A 27262-nucleotide genomic window follows, 5' to 3' on the forward strand; every position below is an offset into this window, starting at 1 on the left:
TTATTGAATCACTTGTATTTGCCATTTAGTATTTAACAACAATATCTGTAAGTGAAAGCATCCAACTGCACTAATTTGCTGCATTATAGTTTCATCCTAGTTACTTGTCCTGTGGTCTCTTTTTCAATTTGATCTATGAATATTTCTCTGTTGCTGAATCACCACCTTTTGGTTCTCTCAGGTCCACAGGGAGCACCTACCTCCTGGGTCCCTTGACAGCACAGTCTGGAACATGATACGGTCTCAGATTGCTGGGGAAGGGGGCAGTGCGGGAGGTACGGGAACCGATGGGAGAGGGGAGGACATGGGTGAGATAGGAGCAGATGCAAGCGGATTGGTGATGGAGGAGGGAACTGGAGAAGAGGAGCAGGGCATCCAGCAGATCATTTATGTCACATATCACGATCCCAATGACCCCCTGGAAGCCAAAACATTGCATATTGTCGATGGAGTGGCAGAAGCAATCGCCCAGCAACAACACAAGGATGCCATTGCTGGTGTGGAAGTGAGTAAATGCCATATATTAATAGGCTCAAAGTAGGGGTCTCCGAGGAGAATATTAAACAAATTCCTTTTTATTAACTTTTTAATCATAGAAATGTGGAAATTTCCAATTGTAGAAATCATCATCCTTGACGGGAATCAAACCTTTATCTCTTTTATTTCCATGAAAGGAACTCTTGTGGCATTTCCCACAGTTTAATTTATCATAGGAAAACACCTTTGTGTTTGAAGTAGGCTTTAACCTTGTGGACTGTTATTCAGTGTGCATGCTTTTGGTTCCTTTTGCAATATTGAATGTATGGTAACGATAACATGTGGTCCTTCAAAGACAATAGAAATTCAGGTGTAAGGGGATTCTTTGGTAGCTTCTTCCATTAAAGTACTCTGGTGAAAATCAAGGGGATTAGTTCTGGTCAAGGAGAATGAATTTTACACAGTGAAATTTCTGCATTTTTCAATGCTTATCAGCGGATGACTATTTAAGTAATTGTTTAATTTTTTAAAAGTTGTTGGTATTAAAATCATAGAATAACAGTTTTAACCTGGATATGCCTGTAAAGCTTTCATCAAGAAGAGTGTGCATTTCAGAAATAGGATTGAAAAATCGTCATGCCCACATTTCGTAATAGTTTTCTCTTTCCTGAATACGGGAGCAGTGAAAATTATTTTACATACTTGTGCAAACATTTATTGTGTCACTTTCGGCCAATTATAAAATCTTTATAATAATTATAATTTTAAGAAAAAATTCATCACAGTGACAGTTTCATGATGATAAAATAAATAACTTATTTCACTAAGTTTTGCCGACTAGTATGTCAAAAATATAGAATCTGTGTGGCTCAGTGCTCCAAGGGTCCAGTGACCTTTACAATCTTAATAGCTCTCTGTAGGGAATTAATTGAAAACATTTAACGATTGATGGAGAGAAGTTGATGAATGGGCAAAATAAGATGGAATTTAGAGAGTTCACATTTTATGAATCCTCTACATTTTTTGAGGTAGTTAACTTGTCCATTGTAATGATACTCACTGGGTAGACTATTCCTTGGGTTATTAAGAGTGTGAATTATGGGAAACCAAGAAGACCTTTATTCTCAGCTGTATGATAACAGTTCTGAAACTGCTTATCCTGGGAATCCCTGTTGTGAATTTAATAAAATGACTTTGTCCATAGGAAGGTGAGGGGGCTCTTCACTTGCGTCGAGTGGTTGAAGCTGCGGTCAGTGGGGAAGGGAATGATGAGGGAGGACAGTGTGATGATCCACTGACCAAGGTTGTTGATGGGAGGATTGGTCAGGATGTGAGTGCTGGAGCACATCACCAGATTGCAGCTGGGGGCTTGGCATTGGTGGGAACTGCCTCAGGTGACTCAAATATGGTTTCTGACAAGCCTGTGGAAGATGATGAACTGGTTGAGCACATCACAGGGCAGAATGCATTGCAGCTGGCTGAGTCAACAGTTGCTCCTCAAGTCCACCATCAGACACTCCAAGTAATGGACGAGGAGGGGAATCCCATCCAGTTCACCATGCAAGATGGCCGCCAACTTCAGGTGAGAGAGTGACTCTTGTATGGATTGTGCCTTGGTGCTTGGCTACAGAATCAGTTATCCTTAATTCATGCCAGTGCTAGAAATGGGTGGCTCATTGTTAAGAATCAGTTAAATTATATTTCTATAGTTAGTGTATTAAAAATGTCAATTCATATCAAACATGGGTCAGTTGGAATTGCATAAATGAATAATGATATTATTGCAATGGTGCAATTCAGCTTCCAACCATTCTCTTTGCAAACAAACCATTTTATATCTATGCAAATCAAAGAACCAAATGACCTCCAGTTGATGTTATGCAACCAATCCATCATGCAGGAGTTTAAATCCTGTAGTCCATGCTGAATTTAAAAATTATGCACTTTCATATTAAGATTTTTACGAATTGCTTTCACTGATGATATTTGGATGACTTATGCCCATTTCTCTTTTATTTTTGTGTTTATGTTGCCCTTTGTGCATAGTTTTTCCCTTTCAGATTGAAAATCAAATTATATTATTTTGGGGAAACAACATCCAACAGTGCTAATTTCAATGTTAGACCTGTGTACCCAGAATGGATTTTTAAGAACATAAGTCATTAATGTGATTTTTTTAATGTTCTGTTTTTTGCTCAAAAGGCTGCCAAATTAATGATATCAAGTGAGATACCATGGCACTGATATAAGTTTTGATACTGAAAAGTAAAATGTTGCTATCAACCACACAATCCTAGTAGAGAGATGATGCATAGTTGATTCTATGACCTACGCTGACCACTCTTTAATGAATTTTTCACTTTCAGATAACTACGGGTGATGGCCAGAATATTCATGTGACCACTGCAGATGGCCAGACTATACCAGTGAGGCTTACAACAGCAGAAGGACATACGATTGCTGCAGCATCAACACACTTAGCACCACAGTTAGGAGCAGATGGCTCAGAATTGGAGGGGAGGGAGGATGATGGTGGGGAGACAGACCCAGTGACAGCTATGGTAGCTCGCATGCATGTAAGTATCAATGTAATAAGTTTTTGTAAGCTCTAGCATTGAGAAATTACCTTTGCTATATAACGTCAAGAGCATCTCCATTGAAAGTGAATAAGTCGTGGCATTTGGACACATAAGCATGCCATGATGATAATGTGTAGTCATTAAATTGTTCTCAACAAAAGCTGCTAAACAATGCTCAGTAATTTTAAAATTAATAATGTTGTAATGCTAAGTGAATACAATTGCTATTTCATGTAAAAATACACAATTTTATGGCAAAATAAGTTTGGTTTTCAAAGTGCCCAGAACTCAAGTTGTTAGTTTGACATCCAGTATTATTATAGGTAATCTACTAGTTAAGGTAGGTTTTGGATGGACGCAATCACCAAACAAATATCCTGTCTCTCCCAACAAAAACACAGTCCAATTTCCAATTCTACTAGAAGCCCCTCTTCATTTCTGTATACTTCCTCCTTTAATTCCATCTAACATCCCCATCTTATTCCTGCCCCTTCCTTGTTTGCCTAACATTCTCTCCTGTGTCAGTATTCAACATCCCATTGCCAATCAAGATAGTTAGCATCCATTTTTTTGTCTTCTTAGGATTACTCCCAACAATCCCCTCTCCTCCCCCACCATACCTAGCACCTCCTCATTTGTTTTCCTTTCTATCCACTTCACCTTCTCCATCCTTTTCAAAAGACTCCAATCTATTCCTATCCAACCTCCTCTTAATGTTCTTATCCAGTGCCCCTGTTCTCTCCTCCTTATGAAAGCTTCTTTGCCTCACGGAATCGTTCTCCTTATGTCCCAATTACTTTGACCATTTTGGTCCAAAATACTTCCCGAGATGTGTAAATTGTTACATCTGTTCTAGTTTTAGCCCTCCTATTTCAATGTTTATGACTTTCTCTGCCTGGAAAATTGTGTAACCTTTGTTTTCTTTATATTAATCATTACCCATATTAACTGCCATGAATTTCCAATTCATTCAGCAATGCTTGCAACCCCCTTTGCTGACTGACCAGCTAAAGCTTGGCCATCAGCAAACCTAACTGATTTTATTAATTTGTCGCTGACTTTAATTTCTATCTTCTGCCCTTCCCATGGCTCTTTAATCATTTCCTCCACATATACGTTAAACTGCACTTGGTGATAATGGACAACTCTGCCTTACACCTCTTCCTAGCGCTGCCTATCCAGACTCGATATCCCTCACTTGCACCTGAGCAGCCTGGAACATGTGCAGTTTGCAGATTAGCCTCCTATCCCTTCAATCTATTACTTTTTCTGCAATATCCTCAATATTTTTCCTAATTCACTCTATCAAATGCCTTTTCGAAATCTACGAAACAGGCAAATACTACCTGATTGTAGTCTCCTTACCGCAATATCATCACGTGTGCCTCTCCTCTTCCTGAGCCCAAACTGATCATCCCCTGAGTAATCATTTGCCTGGTTCTCTATCCTATTGTTGATAATTCTGGGAATCACTTCAACTGCATGCCAAAACTGACTTATAGTTCTGTAGTCCTCGTATGACCCAGTCTTTACCGTTTTTGAGATGGGAACTAATACTGATCTCACCAAGTCTTCTGGCCAGATTCGTTCCTCATAGATGCTACGAATTAGTCCATATAGATTTCTCCCTACCTTTTGCTAGACCTTAAAGTGGTCCCCAGGAATGTTTTCTACCCACACTGCTTTGTTTTGATTTCATTTCTGTTAATGCCCTTTCTATCTCATAATCCAGTATGCCAGTTCCTAAGCTATCTTCATCTACGTCATATTCTCTTCCTTTGTCTAAGCTTTGTGGCCTAATTTCTTTACCATACAGTTCTTATATATATTGCTTTATCTCCCTTGGATCTTTTCTGTGTCAACCATTATCTTACCCGACTCATTTCTAACTGTTAACTCAGATCTTTCCTTCTTACTTTCTGATAGTATTTTAATCTTTGTGTGTAGTGCAACCTATTCACCCTTACTCTTCAAAATTTCCACATCCTACTACTGTGTAAGAGTACTCTCCCACGCTTATTTTACTGTATTTGTTATTCATCTCAATTTGTTATTGAACTCTTTTTACCAACTTCTACTTATGTATTTTTATTCTTCTATTTTCTTCTCTTGTCTATATTTCTAATCACTCATCCGTGATGTGGTTTCCTTGTCCTTTTCTATAAACAGTTCATATAGTTTCTTTGGTGGCTTTCGATATCTCTTTTTGAATATATTATCATTTTGCCTCGATAGTTCTCATCTCCTTTCCCGCACTCATGATTATCTCTACAACTTGGGGGATATAAATTCCTTGTCACTGTAAACTTTTTTTGCCGTGCATAATGTATTTTAGCATTTTTTAGTAGAATTTTTCATAGTCAGTACCTTGGTTGTGGATATTTAGTTAGAACAAGCTGTGATTCAATACCCACTGAGTTGTAGTACAAGTGGCCTGAGCAAGCATACCTGTAATTCGTTTGTCCCTGGAATCTTTACATATAAAAAATGCTAAGTAAAATCATTATATCAAGTTAACCTAATATAAAATAAAAACTAGGAGTGCATTACAAATCTACTGGGATAGTTGATTCATTTGTCTAAAATCAAATTTTTCATGAAATCACTACGGAAAAACCAGCAATATTCTACTGTACATGTGATTTTTGTTATAAAAATGATCCGTTTTTTTCATCAGCCATTGAGCTGTCAAGAAAATTTTTTGCTATACTCATGAGAGATTTTGAGGCTTCCTGTTGATGAGAATGTTAAATTTTTAATGTTGTTGGAGTGATACTCTTGAGGTTTTATTTTTTTATGCATACCATTTCAGTACATCACTATTTTTACAGAATTTCGTTTTAATTATCTGGGGCATCTAATCTATGAGGAAGGTTCTATTGTCAATTATAAGAGATTTTCTGATTGAGGAGGTGTACTTGTTCAATATTTTTCATGTGTGTGTGTATACCTCAAGTGCGTAGAATTATTAAACCTTAAGTTCACAATGGGACAACCTTGTTATTTCTAACATTGCATTCAATACATATTGCCACAGAATCAATTTTTCTGCTAGAGTAACCCATTTGAAGAGATGGAAGATCCACCTTAAATTCCAAAACATTTTTCATTGGATGATTTGATTTTCGAATGCTCAGAAAATATGGATTTCCTCCAAGACATTGTATTTATTCATAAGAGGAGGGAAAAAATGGTGTGTTGTGGAAATGTTGCTGGAAAGGCTTTTCCTGCTGCCTTAGTAAGGAAATATTGTTGAAGGTGATGATTTTTCAAACTTTGATGGAAATGAATTATTCTCTTTGTAAGGGGGTATTTCAAAGGAAAGAAAATGGGTACTCCATAAAAAAACACTCTATTAGAAATATTGAATATTTTGCTAATATGGAATCAGTGCTTTGAAGCATCCTTCGGTACTTTATTATCGGTATACTTGCACCTTTAAATTAATGAGATATATTGCATGTTAACATGAGTTAATTTTTCTATTTCCAAGCTTCATTTTGCTTTCTAAATGAATGGAGCATGTATAGTTTTGCTTTCATGGTACAATCATTTGGTAATCCAATTGTTACCAACTACCTGTTGGACTACCATGTCCCCTAATTGTTCCTAAATGCCATGAAAATTCTACTTATGATTCGTGGATAAAATATAAAGAGTGAATGATGCCACAACTGTGGGTCTCTGACAGGTGTTGTGTTATTGCAGTGACATTAGGAATGTAGTGTGATCTACTTCTTCCACTCATTTCATTCCATTTTATTCTGAAGGGTGAGGAGATGTCTGCTCCTGGCCCTCTTGTGAGAAGAACTCATGTGGCTCTGACGGACCTCATGGAGGACTCACCTGGAGATGTTGAGGATGTGGTTCCTCAAGGAATGGTTGTGGTTCCTGAGGAAGGGCAGCACCATCCCCCCCAGGCGGAGGTAGAGCAAACAGCTCAACAACACCAACAAACCATTGAGTTCACCACACAAGATGGACAGCAAGTGCGCTTGGTGGCCTCTTACGAGATGGATCCCCTGCAGCTGGCTGCAGAGTACCTCCATGCCACCACCCAGTGATTTGCTTCAATGTTGGTTACAACTCCAAACTTGTACATAAATATGAAATAAGTTGGGCTTCTTTGATGCCCTTGCAATAATTTGTGTCCAACTGACCAAAGTACGCGTACAACCTATAATTTTCAGTCTGTTAATAAATAAATGCCTCTACCTAAAGTAGGGCAAGGAGAAAATCATCTTTGACTGTTGGGAACACAGCATTGTCAGAAAGCAATACTTGATTTATTTAAATGAACATATAAAAATGTTGTACCTAATTTCATGTTTCTCAACTATTAACGTTCAGATATCACATTATGCATTTCACCTTACTGCTTGTGTATTTTGAAAACAGCACATTTGTCTCCTGGCGAGTTATTTGTTCAAGTGAATTTGATCTTGTGAGATGTGATCTAAGTTATGTTTAAATGTTGTGGCCCTGGTTGGTGCACCACAAAAAATATTTGCCGTTTTCAATGGCTCACACTTGATGAAAGGAATGATTTCTGCAAAATCAGCTTAAATGCTATAGATCCAACTTCATTAAGTCTTCCATCATTAGCTGTGTATGATTTTCACCACATGGAATTACCATGGGGTTATTTTTGGTTGTGGCGATTGGGACAGAAGTGATGGGTTGATTTGTTGGAGGAAATTTCTATTTTCAGATGCAGAAAATATTATTACCTTGTAAAAATTTTTTGGGGCTAGATGGGAGTTTATTTACTCTGAAATGAAAAGTGAAAGAGTATAGTTGACCAATAATCATTTCATATTTTTGGTGGAATATGTATTAGGATAAGCAAGCTGCTGGCATACTTGCCTTGCTTTCTGTTTGGGACACTTGCCTTGCAAATATTGTGTGCCATACTGATTTCTAAGAAGTCACCTATATTTTTACTTTGCTGTTCCTCTACCTGTAGTGTGAAATGACAAACAGTCATCCTTGTTTGAAACATCTATTCAATCAAAGAAAAAATATTGCTCAACTAAGCTATTTGTGTGTTGAAGTACTTTTCCAATGTCTTGTGTACCAATGAAGTCATTTAAATGATAGCTCTATTCATTGTAATATTTTCATTTTGAAATTATCATATTTATTTGAAGTGAAATACTGTATAAGATGTAAATATGTTACTCATACCGAAGGAATGCAAAGAAGTACAATTATTTTGTCAATGTGCAACTATGACTTGAGTTAAGGCATTAGTAGTTCAATTTCCCTTTGATTGCTACATGGCATTGTACCAATGTTTATATTGGATACCTTTGCATTTAGCAGCACAATAAAGAAACACCTTATTGTAAACATGAATAGTGTATGTTGTAATGAGTGTGTTGAATGCTACTTTCTGCCCTAGCCCAGTGATTTACACTTACAACAATGTGTAGAAGCCTTTGTTCGAGATCATATGACATGCTGCTATGTTACTAAGATTACAGTATTTTTTGGACCCATGCTACATCGTTACTTTTAAACATACCATTTTAGATAATTTTACTGCAGGCCGTGATTTATACCCTGGGAGTTTGTATTACTAACTAGCGGAGGAAGTATGAGTCTTATCACCTATGGGTTGGGGCACCCTTACACTTGGAAAATTATCAATACCAGATGTCTCTCTTAGATCTAGCTGTTGGGAACAAAGCTACAATTTGGTGCATCTAGTTTTGATTCACATTACTAAGGCTTCGCAGCCAAGCAGAATGCATTACCATTGCTGGGGCTTTTAAGTTCTCAACTTTCACTGCTGGGTGGATCACCACAGTTGTGAAGATAAGCAAAAATGAAGCCCATTCTCATTCATGAGTGAAATGCATAAATGGAGTGCAATATCTTTTTTGCATCTTCCTTAAAATAGCTATTGGGCCATCTTCATCACATTTTTTGACAGGTATGGAAATGCAGCATGATAGCAAGTAAAAAATGCAGCACAAAGCCACTTGTATGAAGAAGCTTGAGGGTGAATAAACAATTGCCAAGGCACCAGTTTACCTTTTGTTGACTCCATGTAAAGTACTTCAAACTCTTACAGATGGGTTCAAGTACCAGATACAAGTGTGCCCATGCATTCAACAACCTGTACCACCTAATAGGGACAAACTCCATTTGTGTAGCGTGTACACTTCCAAGATAATATCAATAAAGTTAGAATTGGCAAGCATGAAGTGCCTGTAAAGAATTCCTCATTTATAATGTGTCCTCTCTTCAGAAATATAGTGCCTCAGTTATCCAGTGTCTTATAAAGAAAGGATATGATAGTATTTTTCATTGATTTCATCTTAATCACAAATTAGGGTAATAAAAAAGATTAGTATTTTTTGACGGTTGCTTTCCAGCCATCTTCAGGTTAGCACGAATGTCTTCTGTGACAACTCATAATCAAGTAAGAGTGGTCAAGGGAGATTTGATTTGGCACCTGGGGTTTGTCGCTGTGGGGGCCAGTGCATCAAGAATTGAATCTGAGGGATGTTAGCTTGAGCTGCACGTTCAGGGAGATCAGTAGAGTTTCATCCCTGAGAATAAGGTTGCAAATGTGTGGAAAATGGCTGATGAGATACCTCAAGATTGATTCAGTCTGATTGTGGGGGCTGTCCAATTGATCAAATATTTTAAATTACAATTTTTCAAGGAAAATTTTACTGGGGTATTTTGTTAGCCTAATGGGTAATGTATATGTGGGACAATTTAAATTGATTTGACTAGTATTATCAACAGCAGCTGATGCAATTTGAAAAATGTTAACATATGTCTGCTTTGGATAATGAAAAATGGTTTCCATGAAGGTGTTTCTTCACATTGAGGTCAGGTAAAAGTCACATGGGAGGGCTACTCGTGGAACTATAAGTAGAATGCACGTCACATTGTGTTGCACAGGATACAGCAATAAGATATTTAATGCCTGGTCATCATTGTCGTTATGTAACAATCAAGCGTATTGCTTTGAAGTGTGACCTCTTGTGATTATTAGAATGGCCTTAATAGCATCCTATAGTATGTTCCATTTACTGTTGTGTGCGCTTATGTGACATCCTAGTACCATATTTCCTGGATCTTGAAAAATATTAGGACCATTATTTTCCCTGCAGAACCCCATTTCGGCTTTTTTTTGTCATTGGTGATTGATGATTATCAAACTGACCTCATCGATGTTTCTCTGTATCAAAATACAGCCTAGTTTCATCTAAAGTAATAACCTTTGAAAGAAACTGCAAATCTTTCTGTAATGTCAACTTAAACTGCAAAAAAACCTTAACATGTATGTCCTGCTGCTCAGGTATCAGCCAGTGGGTGGCACCCAATGAAATATTCATTATTTCAGATGGTGTGCTTAATTTAATTTGAAAATATCTCGCAATGGCAGCAGCACTCTTTTCTACTACTGTAACTGCTGTGATACTAGGTCTGGGTCTAATCCTTTGAAATTTTATCCCTCTTTAGGCCATCTTCTAGCTGTGTTCTGAGGCAGAACAATCCACAAGCCCTGTGAGCATTAATTGATCCTGGTTGACAATTTGTTCAGACGACCAAAATTTCAGTGCAGCTTGTTGTGTGTTACCTCCATTGACAAAGTGAATGTTTCATCTTGTAAATTACTAAAAAAATAATGGGTTCCAATCAATAAAACATGTGCCACATATACATTACCAATTAAAGATAACATTCTAACAGAATGAAATGTTTGCACAGTAAATTAAGCAAATTAAAATGTATGATCACAATTTTTGATCATTCCTTTAACAAACTTATGGGATTTTGTCATTTCTTTACCCATTACTGTGTTGCAACAAATTTGATGTAATTGCAGTATTGAGTTATTGTGGGTGTCAGCCCTCCAATCAGGTCATTTTGTGACTCCTCTACCCCCCTCAAGATTACAAATAGTTATTCTATGAAATGGCAATATTCCCTCTAAGTATTCAGAAAAATGAAATTGTCATTCTTTTATGAACCTAAAGTGATCCTTATATGAACATAAGACTGTTAGAATATAGGATATCAAGGACTTAAAGTGCAGCTTTTAAATGGGGGACTACATTTGGTTAGTCAGCAATTAAATATATGCATGATGTACACGTCATGTTGTTAGTATTTGCCCTGAAGTTGATATGAAAGCCATTAGGTAATTTTTCACAAAACTCTTTGTGATGGAAAATCTTTTGGATTCTCCAAAACTATATAGGTTTAATTATGCAAATCTGCAAAATTGTTTAATCTGGGATTGAACAATGACGGTGCTTTATAGTGCTGTTTTACAATTGTGAAAAAATAAAAAAAATTAGAGAAATATTTTATTATTTCTTTTAAATTTTTGTTTTCTGCCTTTTCTTTCCTTTATTATAAGTACCGTTGAAGTATGTTATTGTGAAGTTATCCAAAGAATTGGGGCACAAACTTATTTTATATACTGCAAGACCATAAAGCTTGGGCTTGCTTACCTAATATGTTAGTGGTGTGCTACTTGCTAAACGTTGGAACTATTCTCTTTATCTCAAGCATAGGATTTATGATTGTATACACTAATCTACAAATAATGATTACCAGTGTATAAGTGCCATAGCTGTTGATCCATCAAATTCTACTTACCATTAATAATAAGAATTATTTCACCCTTCAAAATTATGAACCTTAAGTAGGTATGCAGTCATTAAATATTTCTTACCAAAATTATTTTTAGAATTGTATTCAAGTTAACCCTTTCATTTTCACACAAGCTAGGAAACTATATTGTATGCACATGAAGATTATTTAAGTTGAATACTTAGAATCCATTCATTCTCAAAGCTTTTAATTTAGACTTGTGGGTAGAGTATGGACAATGGCATTTTTGGTTGGGAAAAGTCAGGACATTATGAAGTCTGACATAGGTGGCAACCCTGGTGTAGTAAGGCAATGAACACCACTGCTCTGTGCCCTCTTTTTAATGCTAAAATTGGTAATAAATGAAACAATTCCATTAGATTTGCATTTTACCCATGGATGGCACTTCTACAGGAGTCAGAATCTCCCTAGAATTATTATTTCTAATAAATTGCAAATGACTAAAAGAAATATCCAGGAGAACCTACCTATTGTGTAGAATTAAGAGTTCATCATAATCAATAGTCATTAATATTTTTCTATCAGTATCAATTACTGCATTGAACGAGATATCAGCAACACTTCGGATAAAAATTGCCTTAAATTAGACATTTTACAATTTTCAAAGGAATCTACCATATCCCCAAAAATTATAATTTCAATTGCTTGTTAGAATTTTTATTTTAACCTTTATTATTGGTAAAACAGTCTTAAAGAACATTTCAATTCAATGTAGGGAGGGTTGTGATAAGCCACCCATTAATGACGAATCTCTATCAATTGACAAAACAATTTCTATTTTACAATTAAAATTCATAACTGTGCTAGGAGTCATAATAGCACTATTGAAAGTCATACATCATCACACATTTTTCCTTCTCAAGGTATATGATACCAATGGAGCTTCCACAAAAATTATACGTGATTAAAGCAGAGAATCTCCTAAATCTGGAAATCACTGAATTGGCATACTTTTTAAAATACCATGGAATTTAAGAACTCAACATATAATCTAAGAGAGGACCCCAACGAATTAGAAAACACACCACAAACCACTTAGTTTCTAAATTCATCCAACATTTATTTCAGTACACAATGCACTATTGAGTGACTGAAATATTTTTTGTAAAAAATATCATAATCATGTTGATAGAAATTCAAAGGGTTTCACCAAAAGCTTTGTAATTTATTTGCACGTCAATTTGCAGAATGCAAACATTAGTTGGCTACAATACACAGCAGGTTACCATGTTATGTAAGATTTTCCCTCTTACCTGATTTACACTAGGTAGGCGTGAATACTTAATTTACTAGATTTTATCAGTTGAAAGAAAAGGTATTCTTGGTTGGTAATTACATAAACTATCCTAAACCCCATTTGAAGTATTACCTTTTCTTTTAAAAGTTTATGTTATACAGTAAGCCTTACCTGAGCATGTACCACTGAGATTGTAGGAACTAGCTTGACCACAATATTGAGGATAAAGAATTGAAAATTCAATCCTTGAAAACTTAGAATAAATTAAAAGGAAATCCTGTAACAAGAAAACTTATCCACCAAGGTAAAAGAAAGTGATGAGTTTATTTTGATTTATATAATACAAATAAAATGAACTACAAGTGTGCCTACTTTGATTTATTGTGCTCTCAAAAACTTGACAACGATAATGTACAAAAAATTACAATTTGATGTTGATTCCTGCAGTATCATGGCATCAGCATTTCCTCTGCCTGGGAACTCATCTTCTTCACCAAAATCTTCGATGCTACACTCAATTGCACAAAGAGCATGGATGCTGCAAGCCGAGCTATTGTTTGATGCATATCAACATCATGAGCCCATTCAACTCTTCCCCAATATTTGCACTGTAGGGATAATAAACCAATGAAATTAGAGTTCACCAATTTGTGTTGAATTTGAGGAAAAAAGAGAAAAATGATTACATAATGATGCTATATGAACATTAAATACACTGACTGGGAAGACTACAAAGTAGTACTTGAGTAAATGGCGAAAATATTTGTAATATTTTAGCATAGATCCCTATTTTATGCAGTCAAATATTAGACATAGAAACCTTTCCATGCAGGTATAGGAAAAAGTTCGGCACGTCAAATAAAGATATGTTATGCACGGCAATGCTTCATGTCACAAACAAAAAGCACACAAAATTACACATTGGGGCTGGTAAACTGCGGCCTCCAACTAATAAATTAGATCAAATTTTCAACTCCGATCATTAGCTAGAATACTAAGATGGCTAATTTCTAAAAGTGAACATAAGGTAACACCACGCGAGCAGAAGTCAGAATTCCATGAGGGGGAAGAAACAAATGGATAAATATCAATATATTCCTTACTAGTTATGGGAAATAATAGCTTAAAACATTATTTTTTGCTAAAACACTATATTAAAAACTGAATCATGTGAAAGGGAACTTAACATTTGACCGAATAAAATTGGTAGGCAGGCTGTAAATGAACAATAAAGGTATCAATGGCAATCAACATCTCCTGGCTGGAGAGAGAAAGTGCATTAATCACAGGGATAAATTAATTTTATGGTCCAACTTACCACCCTTCATCAAAGGCCACTAACAAAAAATGATCTTACAAATCAGTTTTAATCCATCCATTTATGAAGTACATACAGTCTGGCAACATAAACTAGATAGGTACCTGAAATTCCTCTTCCAGTCTTGATAAAGAGACAGCCTTCTCAATGCTTAAAAACCGTTCGGCACATGCCAACGTTAATATGACTGACTTAAGAGTGTCAACAGCATATGAAAGCCCTGAAAATTGGTTCAAAAAATTCTTTTGAAAATCGCAGAGTAAAACCAGCCAACGGCCGATTTCAACTTCAGAAGAATATGAAACTTTAATTTCTAACGACAAAATTGTCTCCAATAATCTGTCCGAATTTACTACATGTTTACTCTTACAATATTAACATAGTTTCAAGTTAACAATTAATATTTAGCCAGCTCTATTATTATTTAGCATAGACAATTGGAATCAAGTAAACACTAAAACACAATTCTTTTCTCACCACTTAAACTCCATTGATCATATGAAAGAAGGTATCTTCTTAAAATCTCTCTGCTATCGTGAGATATATTTGGCCCACTTATATCATGGGCTGGCTTAACATCAACTTTGTAGCGCTCGCATGCCCATCTTATTACCGGATACCACTCTTTCATTTGTAGACTATATAATTCATCTTCTTCCTCGGGTAAAATGAATGAAAATACAGAAGCTAGCTTTGGAAACTACCGTTCAACTATAAAATTGGAAATTTTTACTTACTGACGAGAAAAATAACACGGTATCAGTATCTAAGAATTTAATCATATGATCAACTAATTGGTATTTGTTCACACTTCCAGGATTATCAATTGCAGTTGAACATATCCCTGTCTGTAAAGAAATACATTTAGTGAGGTTGTTGCTGAAGAGCAATGATAAGGATACACTGGAAATAAACTCGGCATATTTACCAAGAACATTGTGGACAAATCAATTTTTTCCCTTTGGCTATCCCATTCCACCGCAATAGCCCTAGCTAAAGATTCACTAGGTACTCGAAAAACATTTCCTTGAGGTGTCTTCAGTTTTCTTTGGTCTAATGTCACCTCGAACATGCCCTCATTTTGAAGGATGCCGGTTTTCTTGTAAAACCTATTTCTGGGGGCTACGGTAAGAAATAATCATGTAATCATTACCGTGTTATGAGAGAAATTATACAATGGATGAAAAAATAGTTTACCAGCGTAGTTTCTGATATTTAATAATTTCTTGCTAAGTTTCAACAGCTGTGCCTTAGGAATACGATTGAATTCAAATGCAGTACGTGAAATAAACATTTTGATCGACTCAAACTACTCTTAAAATACAAAAGACTGAAAACCAGCGGAGAGCACACGAGGTAGTTATTTTAATGTTTGAAAGATGACAGCACTAGTAATTTTTTGGCGGCGTGCGGTAAACTCGTAGTTCGTTTGAAGTGAGAATCTTTGAATCGCGTCTTCTTCATTTGCATAACTAAAAGGGCAGTCGCCAATGTTAGGATGGCACATTTTTGGGGGCGGTGGAAAGAAATTCTTAGTAAAGTTATGGACAGTGAAACTGAATTCGAACAAGGAGAAGCTGAGCAAGTGGTCGCCCACTCACCAGTATCCAGCGGCACCATTTACGTTTTAACTACGAAATGTTTGATACTCCTCGTGAGTCGAGGAACAATATATTATTAAATATAATACTGAGAACTTCGCCAAATCTAAACCATCACCAAATTCATTTTATTTCTCAGGTTCGAGCCATTGTTCAATTTAATGAGATGAAGAGTCCGATGAAAAAACTGGACAGAATTTCATTTGTGGATGTTGGTCTACGGCAAAGTAAGCAATAAACTTATGGATCTTACGGGCCCATCAGTGGTTTAAAGACTTTCTTATGATTGAATAGTATAATTGATATATTTATCCCTCTTCTACCGGAATCATTTAACGTTGTATTAGATATATTGAAGAGCACAAAAATGGAAACTAAAATCCCCAGAGATATTCTTGTGTTGGTGTTACCATTAATAATAATTAGATTGGAGGCAGGTGGCTTTATATATATATATATACATACATACATGTACACACTGTGTTTATGGTTTTATATGTACATACATATATATATATATATATATATATATATATATATATATATATATATATATATATATATATATATATATGCACAGGAGTAGTAGTATATTAAATTCTTGGAATATAAGCCTTGTTGGAGCATTATGAGGTTTCCCAGTAATTATTCAGGCTTTATTTTGCATTATAAAAATGGTTAGAGAAATGGCCGCTGATCCCCAATTCTGTACTATAGGTTGTATTTAATATATATTCCCCATGGATTAAATTCAGTAGTACTATTGAAATTAAATTTAAAATACTTCGCCTTTCCACATAAACCACTTTTATTACTACCTAGGTTTTGTTATGGTATAACATCATCAGGTGACCTGATGATGTTATACCATCAGGTGACCTGATGATGTTATACCATAACGAAACCTAGGTAGTAATAAAAGTGGTTTATGTGGAAAGGCGAAGTATTTTAAATTTAATTTCAATATGAAGAATTTCCACCAAGTGACGCCAGAAACTGTTTCATTTATTCAGTAGTACTATTTTGCTTGTTGTCTCACGCAGATGTCTTAATGACAAGCAAGTGGAACTAAGCTTAATCCATTTGTGTGCATCCCAAGAAATATTTGCACTCAAAGAAACACCTAAAAATTTACATTGTCACTTGCTCAATCATTTAATCATCACATCTTTACCCGCAGACTTTCTGTTACTTTCTTATTGTGTAAAAAGTATACCAATTTACTTTTATTTTCATTTTAGTCTAAATAGCTATTAATATACCACTTGTTTATGGGGCAGTTGTTACAGACCTAGATTTTTCCATCAGATTGGGATGTGTGTGTGCCATCAGAATAGAAAACTGGTGCTATGCCTTCATAATCTTTTAAGGTACTAGGTTTATATAAATATGCACCTACCAAAAAAAATAGCAGTGGCCTCTAAGCTGAATGTTGAGGTATGTCTTTTAAAACATGGCAGGCTTTGGTTGACAGTCTTAACCCAATTACTGACAACACTACCTTTTTAGTCCAATCTTTCATATAAGACCATCCAATTTAGAGGAATGTCTCAAATTCCAATTCCTTCAAGCTTAATTAGAAGCCTGTCATGGTTCACATGACCTCTGATAAGTCCAAAAACAACCTAAGAGTTCTATGTTTAGCATCTTATGAGTTAAGTAAGCTGTCGATTGCCTGATACATGATAGTCAGTAGATTTTTCAGCCCTAAGCTCATGCAGTGAATTGTAAGGTAAGAAATATTTTAAATAAACACTATATGCAAATGCATGACCTTTTTAAATCTTGTAGATTATGTATTTTGAATGGCTATCATTCTGTAATTGTTTTAATCAATAATGCAGCCACTGTTTTTGTGTATGATACCACTTTTGATTGGGATGGGAAAATCCCTTGTATCAAAGATTACTTAATTAAAAATAAAACTGAAGCTTTTACAACTTCAAAAAAATGATAAATAGCTTTACCAGGAATTTTCTCAGGGAAAGCTCTGGATTTGTTTTCGAGCATGGAGACAATAATATTTTGATTTGTCTCTGAATAGGGCTTGACAAAAATGATGAGGGTGCATTTGCGAAATGTACATTAGCTTGAAAGGCAGTTGGACAAGGAGTAGATATGCAGTACCTATTAAATTTATTGTCCAAGGATGAGTAGCTCATGGCAATATTATTTTCAAAGTTACTTAGTTTTTGGAGAACTGAGTGCAAATCTTTCTTACCTGTGGAAAAGTGAATAATTTCCCATGCAGTCTTGGTTTTTTTGCTAGAATTGAATAACACATTATCATTATATTTTCTTTGAGCAGTAGAAATTAATTTATGGTGATAATTTTGAATATCCTTATGAAATAACTTTAATTCATCAGTGTTAGAGTTGTAATAGAGACAGCATGATTTTAAGAATACTCAGGTATTAATGGTTTTCTTCAGTTAAAAATGGCTAACATTCTATTTTTTGTGGTAGTTTCTGGTTTATTATTGAAAAAACAAGTCAAAAAAGTGCCTAAAAGTTGTATAAAAGCAATTAAAATATTCATCTACCATATTGGAATTATATTAATTGTCCCAGTTTTGGCCTGGAAGTAAGAGTTCATATACCATATTTTCAGATGAAAATCATTACATATTATGAGTTTTACCATTAAGACTATCCATTGGTAGATTAAGGTTAATACTTATTTCAACCATGCAATGGTCTGAAATTCCTAAGTCATAAACATTTCATTTGATTTTATCTTGATCAAAGTTAATATAATAATAATAATAATAATAATACATTTATTTGTCCGGAGATTTGTTGCATATTCATACATACACAAATATAGGACACGTCAAATATAATTTTCACAATTTCACAATAGAAGAGATACAATATATAAATATATATATATATATATATACATACCAATACACTAGTATAATTACATATCAATTGTTTAAGCCGGAATTGATGCATTGCGACAATTCAAGGTATTCATTTACAGAATAGAACATATTATTTTTTAAAAGGTTAAACAGCTTTTTCTTGTAAACAGGTACTTTTGTTTCATATTTGATTTCATGGGGAAGTTTATTGAATAACCTTAAGCCCATTGCTTTGGGCCCATGGGCAGTATTGTATGTCCTGACAAATGGTTGGTGCAGGTCATTGCAGGTCCTTGTGTAGTGACTATGGTAATTGTGGTTGGACTTGTAATGGGAAATATTACCCTTTGCATGTAAGATGACATTAAATATATATATGCAAGGTACTGGTAATAAACCAAGTCTTTTGAAGAGAGGTTTACATGGTGCATCGCAAGGAGCATTGCTCATAATGCGTATAATCCTCTTTTGGATTTTGAAGATTATGCCCGCATGGGGAGAGGAACCCCAGAAGAGGATACTGAAAGTAACACGAGAATAAAATTCACCATAGTAAATGGATAGAAGGACCTCTAAATTTACAGAATACCTAATATTTCTAATAAGGAAGCATAGGGAGCTTAACTTGCTGCGTAATTTGAAAATATGCTCCTCCCAAGACATGTTTTTCTGCAGGATTACTCCCAGGAATTGGGTACTGGAATTTTGGGGAATGCTCACACCTTCTACATCTACTGAGATTGCAGATGAAACTTTCTTTTTATTAGTAAAATAAATCAGGCTGGACTTATTTAAATTGGGTTTTAGAAAGTTATGAAGACACCATGCATTGAAAATCTGAGCTACTTCGGCTGCTCTTTCTGTCAAGCTGTCTACTGAGGAGGCTGATACAATGATATTTGTATCATCAGCATACAGTATTGGGTCTATCCCCTTAATGAGCATAAGATTGTCTGGGAGATAGATAGTCAAATAGAATAGATAGTCAAATAGGGTGATAGATGAGGGAGTGACTCTGGTAGGATTATCATTCTGACTTTTTTAATCATAATCATGACCTTTATTCATCCATGCCTTGGAAATATCATATGGATGTTGTCAAACAGTTTAATACATAACAAAATGAGGAGCAAGTAAAGGATGGACAACAATGCATCTAAAATACAATAGTTTTATAGTCCATACTCATTGATGGAGTACAATGGGTTGGTGCACAACCATTTTTCAATTACATTTTGGAGCATTATGCAGCTTACTGAGTAGGCCTTGCTTGGCATGTTGTTGAAAAATTTTCTTGTCTTGTGTCTGATTGATAGTAGGTATTAGACAGCCTTCATTGGTACACTTGTGTATCAAGATTGTCATGTAATGTGATGATATAATAATTCCCTCAGTGTTACAATTAAACTCAGGTATTCTGTGCTGTTCTTGAACTCATATATCATCCTCATTTTTTGTGACGCTGGGGGTCTGATGCAAATTCCTCCGACATGACTGTTTCTTATGTCTTTCATAAGTACTTGCTCTTCTTGTGGCAATTTTAAAAAATGTGGTGGATTTATGTAAACCTTATCCTGAGTTGTTTACTTTTACGGGTCCGAAGTACTTGCCATGTATTCCAAATATGGCCTAGCTAAAGGAAAGCCAAGTATAGGGTTGCTGTAGTGTTGGACTACTGACCGGGTTTGATTCCTGGGCAAGTCTCTGAGCACCCTCAGCTCCACCCGATTGACTTTACGGGTATCAGATCTTCCTGAAAAATCATAGCCGACACAGTGAAAGGAACTGGCTCCCCTATCCTGATGTGTGAATTTCACATGCCGTTGGGCTTAGTACTAGGTGAACTCTACCATCATCTACCAAACTGACCTTTGAGTTGATTATTGTGTTTATGATTTTTATGAAACAAAGTAACACCTCTCCCTAACCTATTCATTACTTGCTTTCATATCTTGTTTTTCTCTCCCTTTAACACAAATCATTAGTGCCGTAGATTTCCTGACATTAATCCTAACACGATTCCTTACACCACTCCAAAATCGATCTAATTCTTGAGATATTAGCCCAATCTGCCAATGTATTTATGGATATGTGAATCACTATATTGTCAGGAAATAATCTAAGACTGCTACTATTTTTGTGATTTAGGTGATTAAGATGTATCATGGAGAGTAGGGGCTCTATATCACTTTCCTGTGTTATGGTGGAATTTAAATATGCCTTTATTGAAATTAAAAAATCAATGTCTACTATTTGTCCATAGAAAAGTCCCTGATTCAGTTGCTTATGCTAAGCTAACCATAAATTCATATAATTTTACAGGACCTCACAAAATGTTCTGAAACTCAGATGTTGAAAACTATTTTTTTTGGAAACAGGGATTTCTTATAGATTAATATATGCTGAAGGACTTTGTGATGACCTGGGGATGGTCGTGAGTTGTCTTTTAAGAAATAAACCAAATATTCAGTAATGGACCTTAAGGTATCAATCACCATATGAAATATAGTTGTGGGAATAATGTTTTCTTTGCTGGATAGAATGATCTATAAGATGTAACTATGATATTTGAATAGCTTCATGAATGTGCTGAAAAATATCCATTTCTTGCGCCATTTAATATTTTAAATTAATTATAAATATGAGTTTCATCTAAATCACAATCAGAATAACATTGATAAATAATAGTTCTTCATTGAGAAAAATATTCAAGAGTTTTATCCCTGTTGCTACTACAAAAATTGAAACAAAGGTGTGGAACGAATTCCTCCTTGAATATTAGCAGATTATTCAAATATACATCACCTTTGAAACCATGTTTCAAATACATAATGTAATACAGCAGAAGATTTTTCCAATGATTGCTGTTTATATTTTTAACCCTTTGTGGAATTTTTTCAATTAAAACTGATTTCCTAAAATCTACTCAGAACGGAACTGAGAAATCTTACTGTACTGATTAAAGTGGAAATATAGAGGCCATTTCACTAAGAGGAAGGTAAGAAAATTTTCTCTGTATGATATCTTTTTGTTTTATAATTTAACATTTTAACCTATCAAAAGGGAGGGACTGAAGTAAAAGGCTATTATGTTTTTATGTGAGTGACGGCATGTTCAAGGATTATACAGTGTGGCTCTAGGTACCATATTTCCGGGCCCATAAGGCACATCGCTGCACAAGGCAGTGATTTTTCTGGTTAGAATTTACGAAAAACACTAAAATCAGACGGAAAAGTGTGAAAGTAATTTTCTGTTAACACTTAATTTGTTGTTCAGATAAATAAATGATAATAAAGAAAACATAATCTCTATAGCTGGTGGCTACAATGTTCTGGTGTTTGCTGCTGATTTATTTTTATATTTGTTTATGTGGTAAAGCTCATCATAAAAATATGGTGAAAGCATATTATTTTGATATGGAATTAGCTCAATTTATCATATATTTCAAATAAATTAGTTTGATTGGTAAAAGATACTGTGAACACAATTAACCCTGGTCTGTCCTGTCATGCAGACAAAATAAAACAGGCGATAAGGATGGATGAGAGGGTGGTTGATTCCCAAAATTCCCCACATAGTGAAGCCCCGGGATGCCGATGAAATATGTTTTGAGCTAGTGCTTAAAAGACACATTTGAGAGAGTACATTTGTAGTCCATCTCACAGTTAAACCCTGCAATCCTTCCCTTGGTGTGTCATGCCCTATTGCAGTGTCCCATTCGATGAAAATGGAGTGCAGTTTGGAGCATAATGACTTATGAAAACTAGATATATTCAGTTTATGATGAAATAGTAAGGATTAAGGCATATTTATTGGCCTTTGTAGTCTGGCTCTGTGCAGTTAGCTCATCATGCAGTTTTTAACTCTACTTCTTCGGGATAGAATCTCTAATGTTGAATGCCTCTGGGTATGTTGTATTGTAAAAATATTTTGAAGGCATCTACATAAAATAATCACAATTGCAATAGGAGATGTTCGACATCACTTTAATATTCAGGTTAAATGAATGAATTTATGCAATTCTGCTGTTTATGAGGCCTAGGAAGAAAAAAAAATTGCTTTGAACTTTAGGTGCATTAGCCCCTACTTCATTTAATTACTGAATCTCTCTCCTAATGTATTTTCCCTACACCTCTCAAGACTTTTGAAGTTATTCCCATTAATAAAAACAGGAAGCAAGAACAATGCTAATAACTATCGACAAATTGCTATACAGTCAGTGTTCATTATAATATTTCTAAATAGACTTAAATGCCACTTCAGTTAAAATAATTTTTTATCAAGTCATCAACATGGGTTCATGAAGAACAGGTTTAGCCAAAGATAGTTTTCTACAGAAAATAATCGGGATAGATAATGGAAATAAATTTTACAAGTACCTCCGGAGGAGGAAAGACAACAGGGAAAACATAACAGCTTTAAAAAAAGAGGATGGGACACTAATCGTTGATGATAAGGAAAAGGCTAATACGTTTACTAATTGGTATGCAAGTGTATTTAAGGTTATGGTAAATAAAAAGGATCCTGTAGATTCATCTCTGAGTCATCAAGGAGGCGAAAAAATATTAAATATCAAAAGTATTAAAACGACGAGCGCAGAAATTTATAAAAAAATTATGAAAATGAGGGCAAATAAATCAAAAGGACCAGATGGTATCTCAATTGACTTACTTAAATTGGGTGGTAGTGTAGTTTCAAATTATATAAATCATTTATTCAATGTTACCTTGAACAATAATGCCCTGCCAAATGCTTGGAAGGAGGCATATGTTACGCCAATTTTCAAAGGAGGAGATAAGGCACTAGTTGATAATTATAGACCGGTAAGCTTGACATCAGTTGTATGCAAGCTATTAGAAAAGATAATGGCTGATTATCTCTGGGACTTGTGGGAGAGTGAGAATTGGTTGTTTAGTCGCCAATACGGTTTTAGAAAAGGGCACTCTTGCGAAACTCAGCTATTAGGGTTCTGCCAAGAAATGTTTGACTCTATGGATGCGGGAATAGAGGTGGATGCTATAATAGTCGACCTGTCAAAAGCCTTTGACAAAGTCGACCACGATCGCTTAATGCTTAAGATGGGCCAATTGCCACTACACACAGATGGAAGAGTAATCTCTTGGGTCAGAAATTTCATGGAAGGTCGAACACAAAGGGTCAAATTAGGAGAAGTGTATTCTGAAAAAGCAAGGGTAACATCGGGAGTCCCACAAGGAAGCGTACTTGGCCCGCTCTTGTTTTTAATATATATAAATGATCTCCCAATAATATAAATTCTCAGATTAGACTTTTTGCAGACGACTGTATTATCTACAGGAAAGTCGAAAATGACGGAGACCGTGACAAACTTCAAAGGGACATTAATAAAATGGCAGATTGGGTGACAAAAAATGGGATGGATATTAATGTTAGCAAATGCAAATCCATCACTTTTAGCAATAAGGTAAATGGAAACAATAGGGAATATAAATTCTCAGAAAATGTCATTCCTAGAAGTGATACTGTCAAATACTTAGGTGTATATTTAACTAAGGACTTAGGGTGGGGGCTAAATGTGGAGTACATCTATAAGAAAGCTTTCAAAACTCTTCATTGGGTAATGAGAAACCTCAAAGGGAGCGTTAGAGCAACCAAGGAGAAGGCTTATCAGACCCTAGTAAGGCCAATTTTAGAGTACGCTTCTCTTGTATGGGACCCTCATGAAGAAGGTCATATTAAAAAACTGGAAAAGGTGCAAAGAAAGGCTGCCCGATATGTTCTGGGGAAGCATAGGAGGATGGAGAGTGTGTCTGACATGCTAGAAACGCTGGGCTGGGAACCTCTAGAAACTAGAAGGAAAGTAAGCAGACTTTGTGGAATGTTCCGAATTCTGAAGGGGGAAAAAGCTTGAGCAGATCTTAGGAAAGAGGCGGGGAACCCAAATTTTATAGGCAGAAATGATCACAAATTTAAGATAAAATGCCGGGCACAGAGAACAAATAAAAAAAAATTTTCTTTTCTAAATAGAACAATTGTTGAGTGGAACACCTTACCTGCAAAAATATTCGAGCCCTTTCCTAATAGAGTGTATACTTTTAAGAATAGATGTAAGGCATATATGTAATAATTTGACTGATGTGTGGTGTAATTTATTATATGTAATAGCTTAATTTTATTTTTAATTTATCTTTTTTTTTCTTGCTGATTGATTGCTGTAAATGGGATGGGGATTCACTTGTTTTTTTAAAGAGATTTGTGTTTTGAAGTCTGGTTTTATGTACTATCTTTTGCAATTATTTGGGACTTGTGTGCCACCTGACAATGTCTATTAGCACATGTGTATTTTTAATAATAATAATAATAATAACTTTTTTGCTAAAAAATTGCTGTGTTATGAAATAAGAGGGGTACCAAGGCAACTTATCCTGTCACATTTAAAAGATTGTGAGAATACAGTCACCATAACAGTCAGTAGTTTTGAATACATTACCTAAGGCAAATCCAAATCGCTAGGAATGCCTCAGGGCTCTATTCTTGGTCCAGGACTTTTCTTAATTCATATTAATGATCCGCCCTTTGTTTTAATGAGGGTAAATGGGATTGAATCAATTCAATTGGCCGGAAGACTTTGTGAGATCAGTTTTAGTTCCTATTCCGAAAAAGCTAAAGGCCACGTTATGTGAGGACTATAGGACAATAAGTTTGATATCTCACGCAGCTAAAGTTGTTCTCAGGATCATAAACAAAAGGATAGAGAGTAGGGCAAATGATTACTTAGGGGATGATCAGTTTGGGTTTAGGAGAGGGAGAGGTACGCGTGATGCCATTGCAGTAATGAGATTATTAATCGAGAGGAATATAGAACACAACCAGGATGTATTTGCCTGTTTCGTAGATTTCGAAAAAGCATTTGATAGAGTGAATTGGGAAAAACTAATGAGTATATTGCAGAAAATAGGAATACATTTGAGTGAAAGGAGGCTAATCTGCAACCTGTACATGTCTCAGACTGCTCAGGTGCGAGTGGGGGACGGGGAGTCCGGTTGGGCAGTGTTAGGAAGAGGTGTAAGGCAGGGTTGCCCATTATCACCGTTGCTGTTCAACCTGTACGCAGAGGAAATGATTAAAGAGGTAGAAGTCGAGAAGAAGAGAAGAACTCGAGGTAGGAATGAAGGTGGGCCGGGAATTCGTAAAATCAGTTAGGTTTGCTGATGACCAAGCTTTAGTTTATTAGTCAGCCAAGGGGCTGCAAGCATTGCTTAGTAAATTGGAAATTCAGTGTGACAGGTATGGGATGAGAATCAATATTAATAAAACAAAGGTTATGCGATTTTCTAGAAAGAAAAAGGCTAAGCTTAACATTAAAAAAAGGAGGGCAAAAAATAGAGCAGGTAGAACAGTTTACGTATCTCAGTAGTGTTTTGGACCAACACGGTCAAAGTAGTAGGGACGTAAGGCGAAGAATTGCGCTAGGTAAAGAGGCTTTCACAAGGAGGAGGGAGTTAATGACGGGGTCGTTGAGTAAGTATGTTAAGAAAAGACTCGTAAAAACTTTAATTTGGAGCGTAGCTATGTACGGCGCGGAAACGTGGTCATTGAAGCAGGAGGATAGACGTAGACTGGAGGCTTTTGAAATGTGTGTATGGAGAAGAATGGAGAAGGTGAAATGGTATGGTGGGCGAAGAGAGGGGTTTGTTGGGAGCAATCCTATGGAGGCAGGAAAAGTGGCTGAAGGGGGTATTGACCGGCAGCGGGATGTTGAAGACTGTAATTGAGGGGAGAATGTTAGGCAAACGAGGAAAGGGAAGGAACAGGATACGGATGTTGGACGGGATGAAGGGAGGAAGAAAGTACTCAGAGATGAAGAGGGGCCGGATATAGAGGAGGATGATGGATTTTTTTGTTTTGTTAGGAATAATAAAATGTTTGTTTGGTAGTTGTGTCCATCCAAAAACCTACCTTAACCGGTAGATTACCTTTAAAAATAATGATGAAACCAATTTATTACTTTCTGCAACCTCCATAAATGAATTAACTTCAAAGAGTGCATCAGAATTGCAGCTGGCAATACACAGGTGCAAAGAAAATAGTCTGAAACTGAACCATTGAAAATTCCAGGCTATATATTTCTCTCTCAACCCATCCAAACCCAGTCTTCCAACAACAGTGATTATAGAATTTACTAAATCCACAAAATTTCTTGGCATTCGTTTGGACTTGAACTTTACATGGGATATTCATATAAACTGCTTTTCAGGGAAAAAAAGTTCAGCATGTTTTGTCTTCAGAACTTTGAAGAAAACATGGAGTGAAGACGTACTACTAATGCTTTACTATGGCCTTATTTACTCCAATATTACTTATGTTATCATTCTCTGGGGTTCATTTCCTTTCTCTTAAGTCACATTGAAACTACAAAAGAAGACTATTTGCATCATTGCATTTAAACCTCCAATTTCATCTCCCCTTATATTCTTTCAAGATCTTGTGTTCCTATATTTCCTATCCAATATATCGCATTCATAGTAACATACATGAAACATCATCTGTCAGACTTA

General features: G+C 35.6%; 2 protein-coding genes across 3 annotated transcripts in view; one reads left to right on the forward strand and one right to left on the reverse strand.

Moving 5' to 3' along the window:
* Window positions 1-11291, forward strand: part of LOC139698733 (uncharacterized) — a 41853-nt gene extending 30562 nt beyond the window's left edge. Inside the window, exons 16-20 of one of the 2 annotated variants that reach the window (XM_071597629.1) lie at window positions 182-505; window positions 1682-2059; window positions 2844-3053; window positions 6827-7131; window positions 10542-11291. In XM_071597629.1, coding sequence (XP_071453730.1) covers window positions 182-505; window positions 1682-2059; window positions 2844-3053; window positions 6827-7120 — 1206 coding nt within the window. In that variant the 3' untranslated portion in view covers window positions 7121-7131; window positions 10542-11291. Of the gene's footprint in view, window positions 1-181; window positions 506-1681; window positions 2060-2843; window positions 3054-6826; window positions 8770-10541 lie in introns of those variants that run through there. The other variant, XM_071597628.1, reaches the window with a different exon arrangement.
* A 2017-nt stretch (window positions 11292-13308) lies between these two features.
* Window positions 13309-15612, reverse strand: l(2)k14505 (ATP synthase mitochondrial F1 complex assembly factor 2 homolog l(2)k14505). Its single transcript, XM_071597717.1, has 6 exons — window positions 15455-15612; window positions 15186-15379; window positions 14995-15105; window positions 14735-14915; window positions 14362-14477; window positions 13309-13547 (listed from the first exon to the last, which is right to left on the reverse strand). Exons 1-6 carry the CDS (start codon window positions 15549-15551, stop codon window positions 13389-13391), a joined length of 858 nt encoding a protein of 285 aa, XP_071453818.1. The 5' UTR covers window positions 15552-15612; the 3' UTR covers window positions 13309-13388.
* Between the last annotated feature and the right edge of the window lie 11650 nt (window positions 15613-27262).

The sequence above is a fragment of the Hetaerina americana genome, unplaced genomic scaffold, assembly GCF_022747635.1.
Source record: "Hetaerina americana unplaced genomic scaffold, ioHetAmer1.1.p SCAF_9, whole genome shotgun sequence".
Lineage (NCBI taxonomy): Eukaryota > Metazoa > Arthropoda > Insecta > Odonata > Calopterygidae > Hetaerina > Hetaerina americana.